Genomic DNA, 13382 nt, shown 5'->3' with positions numbered 1-13382 from the left:
CTTTAATACAGCACAGACGAGGCGGCGCATCCGCTCGAATCTAAATATGGATAAAACATGCGACAAATTACAAATAGCGACTCATCAGATATTAAAAGTTATGACATGGCGTGCCAACTTCCAATTAAATTAGCCGTTATAGTTAAAAACATAAAAAAAAGCTTCCGAGGAGATGTAGCCGTTAATGGCATCAAGCTCGTTGGGCTACCGAATTAACGAGGATCGTTCTAAACCGATCATGTAATTACGATCACCTCGACCTTAACGCGCCGAATACCTATCCGAGCGAGGCGGGGCCTGTCGCAGATCAATACTGAGCCGGTGCGAGCTACGCGAACGCCTCGGTGGAGAGATATTGCCGTCTCGTTCGCGTGAAGGCGTTCCGTCGCAAGCGCGAAAGAGAAGCGACGCCCTCCGCTCATTCGCTAGCACACATCCCCATGGGCGTACACCGTCTTTCATCGTGCGATGACTCGACATGGCTCAGTCTTAGAACGTCTGCGTTCCGTGCGCGTGCGTGCACCGCCCGCCGGACAATGCGAACCGGGTGAAGGCACACATCCACCATGCTAGTGCCACCTGAGATGATGGCGGCTCAATCGAAACTAGTCTACCAGATGAATAAGTACTACAACGAGCGCGTTGCGAACCGCAAGGCGCAAATCGCCAAGACCATCCATGAAGTCTGCAGGATAGTGCAGGATGTCTTAAAGGAAGTCGAACTGCAGGAGCCGAGATTTATATCCTCCCTGACTGACTACAATGGCCGATTCGATGGTCTCGAGGTGGTCTCGCCTCACGAATTCGAGATCATTATCTACCTGAATCAGATGGGAGTTTTGAATTTCGTCGACGATGGCTCTCTGCCCGGTTGTGCTGTGCTTAAGCTCAGCGATGGTAGGAAGCGCTCCATGTCCCTGTGGGTTGAGTTTATCACCGCTTCCGGATATTTGTCGGCGCGTAAGATTAGGTCAAGGTTCCAGACTTTGGTCGCTCAGGCTTGCGATAAGTGCTCCTATCGTGATTGTGTGAAGATGATCGCGGAGACCACGGAAGTGAAACTCCGTATTCGAGAAAGATACATAGTGCAGATAACACCGGCTTTCAAATGTGCAGGTCTATGGCCTAGGTCGGCAGCGCACTGGCCTCTACCGACAATACCGTGGCCGCATCCGAATATAGTGGCCGAAGTTAAAACAGAAGGCTTCGACCTACTATCAAAAGAGTGTCTCACTTTACAAGGCAAGAACTCAGCGATGGAAGGCGATGCGTGGGTATTGAGTTTCTTTGAAGCCGAGAACCGTCTTCTTCAGGGCGGCTGTCGTCGAAAATGCTTAAGTATATTGAAAACTATCAGGGATAGACATCTGGATCTGCCCGGGAACCCAGTCACGTGCTACCACATGAAGACGCTCCTGCTGTACGAGTGTGAGAAACATCCGCGAGAGCACGAGTGGGACGAGGCTGCCATCGGGGACAGGATAAACGGGATCTTCCTTCAGCTGATATCTTCGCTTCAGTGCCGGAGGTGTCCGCACTACTTCCTTCCTCACGTCGACTTGTTCAAAGGGAAGTCTCCTACCGCTATGGAGAACGCCGCGAAGCAAGTGTGGCGGTTGACGAGAGAGATGCTCACGAATTCAAGGGCCTTCGAAAAGCTGTGAACTGTTGTATAGTATTCCCTATGCTGATAGTGAGTGAGTGAACTAGTGATGTACCGCTATTAGTCTCGAGTCATTTTAGTTATTTAATCGGATTAGATGTGCGTTAGTTTCTAATAAGAAGGTGATAGGTCGATACAGTGACTATGTACGCGAGGTTAGTTCGAGTTATCGAATGTTCCATGTGGATCGAACAAACTGTAAGTAGACGTGATACTAATAATTATTAGGTCGTTTCAAATATTATTTGTGATATAATGTAAATAGCTTAATTGTTGTACAATTTTAGTAATATTTATTTAGATGAAAAAAAAAAACGAAATTTCGTGTATTTATTTGACTGAGAACTTTTAAAGTAGGTGTATAATCTATATTATAATAAATATTTGGAAAATTATACAAAATCTTTTCATTCCACTTCTATAAACGTATTGTAGTCGTAGCAGTGTAACCCGTAGTTCTAATCTATGCAGTTTGAGTTCAAGAGAGATTGGCTTATTAGTACAAAGTAAATAATCAATTTAGTTTTGGTTCTTACAAAATAACGATCGTAAACTAATTATTCGCTGTTAGATCATTATAGTCACACTGTTTCTAAGATCTATACTACTCAAATCCAATCTCAATGGTAACTGCTTTTAAAACAGATCGACTGCCATTTGACTTATTACAAATTTATGTGTACACACTTTAGGTACTAAAGTATGGGTACCAACATCAAAACAACCATCAACACAACCACAACTCTGACTATCTATAATTAAATTTTAAGAGATTTTACAATAGGAAGCAATAATTCCTAATATCTAAAGCAATTGCACGTGGGATATGAAAAAGAGACCGTCGGCGTCGCAGGCACATTGGATATCACAGATCATTAGTAGATAGGTATATGTGTGTATGTCTACTCGTCATTCGCGTCATGAACTTATTAAGTTGGTAATGTTACAGTGTTGATGCTGCATTAAAAAAATGCAGAGGTTTGTTGGCTGCTCGACTAACGGAAGCCTGTCTTGAGAATAATTTCGTTCGTGACTTATGGATATGGATAGTTGATGAGCTGTCGAGCGTATTAAGAATATTCAGTTGTTTATACGAAAGCTACAGGTTGCAGTGAAGTGACTCTATTCTCCTAGAAAACACATCGGATATATATACATATATCATATATATAAACTAAATTAATCTTAAAATAGAACTAGAAACAAAGTTACTACGGCTGCGTAATAAAACAGAGCCGGCGACACGGAATAGAAAAAGAGGCCTCGTGTATCTTCATAATATATTATTATTTCATTACAGTCGACGCGTTGGAGACGCGTTATTATATTGCTATAAATTAAAAAAAATACCTTTAATTTAATGATAAGCGATACTGCACTTTTACAGTCAGTTCTGTTCGCTGCCAAAAAAATATAAATATACATATATGTATAATTGTATATGTATGTAATACAGATTGCGTAATAGGGCTGCATCCTAAAGGTTGGGATTGCGATCTTATAATCGAATGAGAAGAAAGTCTGAATGCTTTCTTCAACAATCGAGTGCGTTTAATTCTTTTGAAGGATCACAATTTTATTAAATATAATTGTTATTGTTTTGTATAGTAAATATATAAGAATATATATATGTATGATATTAGTGTATATAGATAGATCTATACATTAATTTATTATTCAGCAAAATCAAATTAGTGTCTTGTTTTCTGTAATTTTGATCTACATAGTTATATATAAGCAGACAAATTAACCAAAGAACTCAAGCTTATTAGGTAACTGAACTTAACTTATTAAGAAAAGTGGCAAGTGACTTTACTCTCAAAGTTCTTTCGTATAGTCCCGAGCACAATGTAAATAAACTTGAAAACATTTTATGTGTAAAGTTTTTGTGTAAACAGTAACACACGTTCATGTTATTTAACTTAAATAAAAATTCCTAATTTAAAACTTAAACATATATTTTGTAATCATTAAGTCAAAGGTGAAATGTAGCTATAAAAACCACATTTATCGTTCTATTTTACACATATATAAAACAGGCAGTAAAACGTTTATGTACGAGTAGGTATTGAATTCCATCGTAAATATTACGATGATTAATTTATACACTAGTTAAAATGTACCCTTCATTATTTCATTACCACAATTATTTCTATACATCACAGCCTTTGTTTAATATACAGACTTATTTATTTATGTATGTTGCATTCAAATGCGCATGATATTTAAGGAGAACGCTTTAATTATAAGAGAGCTTTACACCCCGACGTCTTTTTCATAGCCCCACCATTCTCTGTAATGTGTGATTTTTTATTACACACACATAAATATTGTCATATACATTTTTAAGATAAAATAAACGAAACGTGCAAAAAAAACTTGCGTACTTACATAGTATATGTGTATACTAACATTTATAGCTCAATTCTCTTCGACGAAGCGACTCTGTTCGTAAGTTTAGTATAAAATCACAAAATATTTAATGTAAAAACATCTAGACACATTCATTATATTAAAATGTAGATATACATATATTCACTAACTTCGACGCGCATAAAGTTGTGTCAAGTTTGACATAATATATAACATTATGTATGCAAGACACGAGTTATCACTTATAATAAATATAACTTTATTTTAAAGTCCGGTAGCCGCAAACTGTATATTACAGGTACACGTTTCTTCGAGCATGTACAAACACGCAGTTAGTATTGCTAAAATATTACGCACGTTATTCAAACTTATTACATAAATACGGTTTGTGGATATGTAAAATTAAAATATTTAAAACGAATGAATCTATATTTGTCATTTTTAATACAATTTAATTCGAATAATTGATTGAATTCGCACGAAACACCATAACATACCTACTGAGTAAATCATACATATTTATTGGAAAGTTATATTGTTAACACATATTTAAATTTGTCATATTAAAAATAGCTTAAATTATTTGATATATATTGTTATTTATATTTGTTTTCCAGATGGAACCTTTAATCATAAAAGTGGTCATTGCTATTGGGACATTATTGTTATTATCTCCATGGTGTTAAATTTATCATCACAATTTTTAACAGGCCACTGGGCTACATTATGGTATGTGGTCACCACTGCCCATAGACATTGGCGCTGTAAGTGTTAAGCATTCCTCATATCGCCAATGCGCCTCCAACCTTGGGAACTAAGACGTTATGTCCCCTGTAGCTGTAGTTACTATAGTGTAGTACTCATATATTGGTAGACGAAATAATGAAACTGAATATAATCATTAATAAATATGTGTCCTACGCCAACAGACATCACGAAATTTATAAAAAAATGTATACTTTAATTGAGAACCTAACATGTAAATCTGAGTAAACCCACACATAGGTACAGCGACCCGTCTCAAGGATTCAGTGATTCAAAAAATAAATAAAGGACATTTAAATGAAACAAGCGCGTTCCAAATACGCGATACAATTAAAGACGTCCGCATAAAGCGTACAGTGCACCTGGACTTGGGCTACAGGTGGCCTCTATTTCTAAAGCAGTAAGGTCGAAAGTTCGAGGCGAACATCAGCGGCTGTGTGACGGTATGTCCGGCGCGGTCGAGCCGTCGCTACATAGCCGCCTACACGCCTTGTTTTAAACTTTTGTCCTAAAATTTATGAACACTTGAAGCGAAAACGTTATAGGTTCCGATATTATTCAATATATTTATACGAATACGTGGACAATGTCACTGAATGGCGTCTCGTGGCGTGTCGTATAAAATAAACAAAATACCACAATTTTTATTTCTACGAAAATATTTTGTTTATACTTTCATCAGATATATACGACCACGAAATCATTACGCGATATTATTTTTAATATAAAAAGACAGCTATTAATGATTATTGTGAACAATCATTGCGTTTAGACTCTGTCAGAGTCCTTGAATACGTTCGTATCCAAGGTTAGAAATGATTTAAATCTTATTAGTATGAAGGGGTGTATTCATTTAGACTATGTGATACGGTAGAGTCATGCAGACATCAGGATCATTTCTAAGGTATATTATGTACATATTATATATAGAAATTCATTTAAATTAAAATCAACCGTTAGTCGCAGATGATTCCGAAGTTTATTACTGTCGCAGTAAGTAGGTACTTATTATTTGCAGGTTAGGTTTAGGTTACCTTATGACAATTTGTTCGCCGAAAATTTGGAAAAGCATTGGCTTAAACTTGTATATTCCAATTTACAACAGAGAGATATTATTATTGAAGTAACCTTTTGATTTGGGTTCTATTTTCGCTGCACAGGAGATATTTCGAACAAATATGTGCACTAATACGCCTATAATCCGATGAGACAGAAATTCAACTCGACCATAAGAAAGTGAGACGAAGGGCTTTATTTGCTTTCCGAGACAAGGGGATAATTGTAACTTCTTTCTACTATCGGGCTGCTGATGAGCAAGTTCTAACAGAAAAACATACTAATTTTATATTGATACCTGGGATTTTGTTTGCACCTTTATAGGATACACTCTAGGCGACTCGACCTACGAGACAGACAGATGATATTATTAAACTACTACTATAAATATATACATATAATTTATCAACGATTTGAAATATTTAAGACAGGTAAAGCAAGTGTGTGACGGTAAAGTTTCACTTTTTAATGACTCCAACTGATAACAGACAGAAAGACACACTCTTTAATATCTCTCGCGTCGGTGACGAAACTTAATTAATGTTAATTTTAAATTATTTTATCAAAAACGAAATACCCGATACATGTTTAGCGCGTAAATGAATATTGATGTAAATTTCGATATTTTATGATAGCTAGCTAAGATAAGGTCAGAAAAAATAAAGGCGGCACGAAATATATCTCAAAGAAATTATACAATATTAAGTTATCGCTATAATTTTATGTGGAACGTGTGACGTAGATAACAACCAATACTATACTACACTAAATCCTGCCTCCGAGACTCGCCGATAATATTGTTAATTTATGTAAGAGATATAACGAGCTTAATTATCTTTAAAAATAATAAGATTTTTTACTTTATATTATATGCGATAAAATTAAATATCAAATATCTTGTTAAAGCGTTTTAACGACCGCAAATCTCGTACCAAATACAGTAAACTACAACAAACGAGACGGCCGACGTTACACTACTAAAATAAAGATAACACGGGCCACAAACAATCAGATAATAACCGGGGAACCTTTAAAATACACCCAATAATACTGATAACCGAGATATAAGAAATTACATATAAATAAAACGACCCGATGTAGATAGCGAAGTGTCCCACATACCATAACGAGAGTCGGCGAAACTAGAATTTAATTTTATGTTTATAGAACCGCTTGCTGATATTTAAAGAACTTTACGGATAAGAAAGATGATTATCCAGAATATTAAGATAATCGATTACTCTGTTTCGAAGATCAGGATTGATCAATAAACATCATATCGAGACAACTATATCAGAAGTAGCTGCTTTCTGCACCCGCGACTTTATAACGTAGAGCTCCAGGAAATAATATAAGAGAATACCTAAATTCTGAAAGTATATTGATGCTCGGGACAGTATTGCTATGAGCTGCCAGACAAGTTACCGAGATTTGTAAACAAGAACACGCAGACAATAATTTCAAAAATAGTAAAAGACATTCTCATTAATAAACATACAATATATGCCCCGACACGAAAAGCTTCTCTATTATTATACGTATCTAGATTAATCACTTAATCTTGATGTTTAACGTTATTCTTGCAAAGCCCATTGCTGGACAAACAACACATCCTCTGTTTAAGAGACGATCATACATTGTTTTTTAATGTTTATATTGTTCGCTAATTCAATTGAAGTTATTATATATCTTTAGCAAGTTGCCTAAAGAAGTTAAAATCATAACATTATCAAAATTGAAAATATATTTTTTGTATAGAGTATTAGTGTGTATATTTACAATCGATGTTTTATATATATGATATACATACGTAGAGTTAGTATGTTTTGTGTTTGATGCAGGATTTTATTAATTTTTTAATAATATTTTATATGTACAACTATTTAATTGTAATGAATCAACCTATGAATTTAATAGGTGGATATAAATCACTACTAAGTTACTTCAATGCCGTAGAACATTTCAAATCGGTAGCAAGTTTAAATTTATTTTAATATTGTTAAAAATAAAAATTGCTTGTAACAACCTACCGAATAAAAATTGTTTTTAATTATTAAATTTGATATCATGATTGTTTATTTTACTTTATAATAAGTTTATTAAATCCAATAGCAATAAATTTGATACTGTATTTTAAAATGTTCGAATTTGTATTCGAGTTCTAGTTTTTAAGTGAAAAAATATATTCCACGCCATCCATTTGACCCAATTCCTTTCATCGTCAAATTTATAGTATTTTTTGTTCACAATATTAACTATATAAATAATATGATGGGCGGACGTGCGGCTGAGATATTGAATAGTACACAAATTATTGTAATAATGAGGAGGCGAGACGGGGCGTGGGGCCCGTCACAACACCGACAAAAAATATAGAGCACAAAAAAGTCAGGATAGTATTGACACTGTCCTTTTTAAACGATACTTTTTTAAATATTGTTTATACATATAAACATATTACCATGAATCTTAAAGTATTATTAATTAATTCGTTTTATTTCTCAATTCAGTCATTTATGTCGTAAAATCAGAAAAAAAAACAGTCGCTATTTGGAAGTCAACCTACTAATATTTTGTGCAACCTTTTTGCAGGAAAATTTTTACTTTTATATATTACTAACAAAACTCAGACGATGTGTATACTGTATGACTGAACGGCATCGAACTTGAAATGCTGCAGCACTATTTAGCGGCGACATACAATTAAATGGACTGCGTTAAATCATCTCGATAAGAATCGAGAGTGGTCTCGAATAGTTAGCACACACATAAATATATATATATGTATACCTTCTTTCAAGTAATCGATCAAATTATGTTGAATTCTTTTAATGACGAATATATCAAAAAATATTTTTAACAAACGACTTTCTAACAACAGATACGACATTGATATATTAAATATATTTGGAAACGGATTTTTTCAATTATAAATACAGACAGACATTCGTGTTTTTTGTAGTTATCGTTACCTGCTTGATTTTAGTTTATGTGTATTTTAACTACAACGTTAGTAAGCGGAAAGTTAATTTTAATTGTTAATTGGGTGCAAAACTACGAAATTAATGTTCTATTTGATATAATTTATATCACAGTTGTTATACAAGATTGAGATTGTGGGCGTACAATTATAACTTTATTTTTAAATTGAAAATATGATTTTGTTTGAGTCATAGCTAATTGTTTATTTAATTCTATTTATTACAAGTAGAAGTAAGAAGGTCGTGATGATTTACCTATTTTCATTTTTATGTATGTGTTATTTACATCATGTTTTAAACACGCTTGATATTATCATACGCACTATATGGTATATATCCGTAGGATGGAACACTAAGACTTCGTTGTCCGTCTGTATGTCACAGAGGGTGTAAAATGCTGCATAGCAGCTATCATGTTAAATTCAAACTGACACACTTCACTAAGTCAACACATCCTATTAGATTATGTAAACAAATCGTGGAAAAAGTAATACATTTACATTTAAAGCTTATGTTAAAGAATCAAAGAAAGACAAATATTTTTATTATGTATAAGATTATATCAATTATAAGGATAATAAGTATTCCTTGGTTATTATGCGGGATGTATATATTTGGATTAAATAAAAAAGATTGTGATAAACATTTCAAACTGGTACGTTAGGAATTTTAGATTTAATTTAGTTTAATTTCCATTGATTTCCATTTAGGACATCATATACATACGTTTAATGTATGTTTGTAGTAGACTATAAATATAAAATAGATTGAAGAATGTTTTTTTAAATAAAGAAGGTAACTACTAAGCCACGAGACGAGAAGTGGTCATATATCGTACGAGTTGTTGCCCGCGGCTGCGTTCGCGTTTTAGGCATAAAAAAGAGCCTTAAGGAAATTTCACCAAATTCAGTTCAGTTCAGTGGTTTGGCCATGAAAGGGAAACAGGCAGACAAACAGAGTTACTTTCGTATTTATAATATAATATTGGTATTGTATGCAATGAAAAAATATATAATGGTGAACCTGTTTGGATTCGAAACAGACTACGTTACTAATGAATATTTTATTTGTATGATTTGTAGACGGAGGGATAAACGTACCACTTTATGGTAAGTGGTCATCGTTGCCCATAGACATTGAGAAGGAAACAAATTTTAATCTTCCTTACATCGCCAATGTAACACCAACCATGTGAACTCAGATGTTATGTCCCTTTGGGTACACTTGCTAAATCCCCTCTCCAACCGGAAAACGACAATATTGACGGTATTGCCGCTTGGCCGAAGCACATATGGTGAGTAGGTGGTACCTACTCAGGCGAGCTTGTAAGTATAATGCCATAGTCATTTATTAATTAGTAAGTTTCATTTGTCAACGTAAAAGTATTTGGTTGTGTCTCAGATTGTTATTGCTATCGACTTTACTTTTTAGTTTCCGTAAATATGAATACATTAAAACGATATTCGCCATACAATATTTAATGTAAGCCGGCTTGGAATAAAGAGAGTTTATTTCTATACACTATATAAATACAGGCCCAGCATGAAAATTGCAAAATATAACAATTTTTGTCGCAACTGAAATGAAAACAAAGCTTAATTAAATGCGTTGAGAAAATACCTCCCCCGACCAGTCGTCCCTAGTTAAACCGACATTAGTTAGACTAAAAAAAACCTTTCCGGCCACCAAAATTACAGCAACCGTCGAACTCATTAAATATTCAAAGAATAGCCTATTATTAACTGTTATTATCATATTATGAAATTCATTAATATGCGTCGCAGCGGCTGCACCGGTGGCGCCGCAGCCATATTACGCTGCTTATACTTCAAAGGATGCCGTTATTGTACGCGGTGGACAAGCACGTGACTAGATCCTACATCAAATAATATATATTTATTTACATATTGTATGTCACAGTCGAGCTATTCACCGGTCAAATTTAAATTAAATTAAGAAATTTTGACCGGGAAATAATGTGTATACATAGATAGCAATAATTTTATATTTCATCTGTTCAATATATTCAAGCTAATCTTGGATTTCATAAAATATATGTTTTATGTGTACAGTAGGTATACATTATGTTACAGAACGTTCATTATAAGTTAAGCGATTTTTGTAAAAAAAAAAGTATTTTAGTATTTAAATCATAACTTAACTTAAAGCACATTTTATGAAAACAATATTGTAGGATCGTCTTGAAATTACTGTAATTGCCCTAAAAATGAAAAAATAATTCAATAGAATTTGTTATTCAACTGGCGTCAAGCTCTTCAAAATTTTCAAATGATTTGTTTCCAATAAGCTATTATAGTCATTATTCATAAATGTAATTTGTAACTACTTGTTTTATAACTATTCGTGTTGTCATTACGTAGGATTAGAATACTATTGTGGCTTGAGACAAATATAGGTATAAGTACAGAAAAAACCTTTAATATCCCTAATATTATCCGCGCTCGAATCGAAAAAAAATCTGCAGTATCGAATTTGACCGAATAAACTATATTTCCGCAAAAAATATCTATCATATAAAATGTATATGCCTAATAATAGATCATACCACCTCTAAAGCTTTACCTATCGCTATGTCTTTCACATAGCAAACGGTAACTAAGGTGTACACCGGATGCGTTAAATGTAATAACAGATGAGCCACTTCAAAAACGCCATATAAAATTCCCATGACAGTAAACTCATAGTTATGCCGAAAATTAAAAATAAAAAAAGATTTCATCAAATGGACGTCGAAGTTGTAAAAATATGAAATCCTTAAAGAATACTTGTAAGATTTGTGCCACAGTGAAAATTAAATTGTAAATTATAGTTTTATAAAAGTTATTACTTTTTAAAGATATCGTATACATTCTACGAACATATTATTATTAAAAATACGGTGGTTTAAACGTTAACTCCAGTTCCCTGATGTAACATCTGATTGTAGTTCAAGCATATTAATAATCATAGGTTCTACGCTTTAAATTCATAGTAAAACAATTTTCACACATCATGCATTGCATAAGGATGCGAACGGAGCGAAAACCGATGTAATTTGTATAATATTACGATTTGTTATATGAATTATTCAATATGGCAGCCGCGGGTCCATCTTTATTCGATTCCAACGGATTTACATACGTTGGGCAAGTAACCTGCCCGCTCGAGCCTAATGAGTACGTCGGTAGCGTTTAGTCTAGAATTAAGAACGTCCGAAGCTAGATTATGTAAATGGAGTATTTTGTTTTAATATGAATTTCTTATTATATACTATTTTAACATATACACTGGTTAATACCTGGTATGCGACGTTATGCGAGAAATTAGCTTGTAAATTAATTATCGATTATTCGATCCGACTTGCGGTTAAGTATTTTTTATCTATTCCATAGTGTATACCAATTGAAATAAATGTTAATGTAGCAATTTTAAAAGTGATCGATCTAACTGAGTCGAAGTCTATAAATCTTTAACATGTACCTACACGAACCGACATTTTTATATGTAAGACTGATTAATTCTAGCCGTACTTACTATTACTTTACTGGTTGGTTTACTTCATAGTCGTAGTTCTTTGGGATGTTTCATTTAATTTGTGTTTCAAGTTTAAAGTATCAATCGAACCACTTGTACGACGAATATAATCTTTAAATAAAATAATTTGTGATAATTATATAAACATTTTAATTTAAAAAATGGAATTCTCCAATCAATGGCGTCTAATATTAGGAAATTAAGGATTTATGGTCATTGGACTCGTGGTATGGAGAAATAGTACGTAAGTTTGTACAGACTCGTTAAATAAATATTTATAAGATCGTTAAAGTTTTGACGGTTTTATTGAAATCGTGGGTAGCTTATAGTTTTAGATAAATGTGCCTGCTTCGAATGAAATATATTTTTATATGAAGTTCAATAAAACATGTCGACGCCATAGTTTTAGATCTGTCATTAGGTATTACATATTCGCGAAGGTTTTGATATTGACATTTATTTTCTTAATGATTTAAGTAAAATAAATCTTCACTTTTTTGAAAGAGTACCTTTACACACTGGAAATATCCTGATTCGAATATTTCTAATATTGAAAAATATTTATAATATAAATTAATAAAAAAGAAATACTTGGGAGAAGAAGATTTGTACGTAATTAGTTTAGCGTTGCACTTACTTTCGTCTAAAGGTTAATTTTATACATCAGAAAAACATTTTTGAATCTTAATTTTTTTTTAAGATATTCAGTGAATAAAGACGGAATGAAGACTGAGCAAAGACGAACTGGCAAGAATTTCAGTAATTAGGTACCTACTCTTGTTTATATATTATTTTATTCTTTATCAAAATTTGTTATTATAATTATTATTATAAGTGTTCTCTATTTATATTAAATACCATTTAGAATGAATTATGTCAAATTTCTAATAAAAATATTGAAAATTAGATTATTTTATGTTTTGATTTTAATATCTACCCTTTTCTCTTAATTATGTACGCACATACATAACGTGCTAAATGATAAATATATAAAGGTGAGTTAAATTATT

General features: G+C 33.2%; 2 protein-coding genes across 2 annotated transcripts in view; one reads left to right on the top strand and one right to left on the bottom strand.

Moving 5' to 3' along the window:
* Positions 1–13382, bottom strand: part of LOC125072250 (neurobeachin) — a 420639-nt gene that overhangs the window by 75289 nt on the left and 331968 nt on the right. The window lies entirely within an intron of this gene.
* On the top strand, positions 483–2018 carry LOC125072249 (protein mab-21). The gene has a single exon (XM_047682785.1). It carries the CDS (start codon positions 567–569, stop codon positions 1662–1664), a length of 1098 nt encoding a protein of 365 aa, XP_047538741.1. The 5' UTR covers positions 483–566; the 3' UTR covers positions 1665–2018.

Source organism: Vanessa atalanta, chromosome 21, assembly GCF_905147765.1.
Source record: "Vanessa atalanta chromosome 21, ilVanAtal1.2, whole genome shotgun sequence".
Lineage (NCBI taxonomy): Eukaryota > Metazoa > Arthropoda > Insecta > Lepidoptera > Nymphalidae > Vanessa > Vanessa atalanta.
This window is presented reverse-complemented; position numbering and strand designations above follow the sequence as displayed.

What these genes read in the sequence shown, in the direction of transcription:
- LOC125072249 (XM_047682785.1), top strand. Translation starts at nt 567, where the DNA reads ATGCTAGTGCCACCTGAGATGATGGCGGCTCAATCGAAACTAGTCTAC.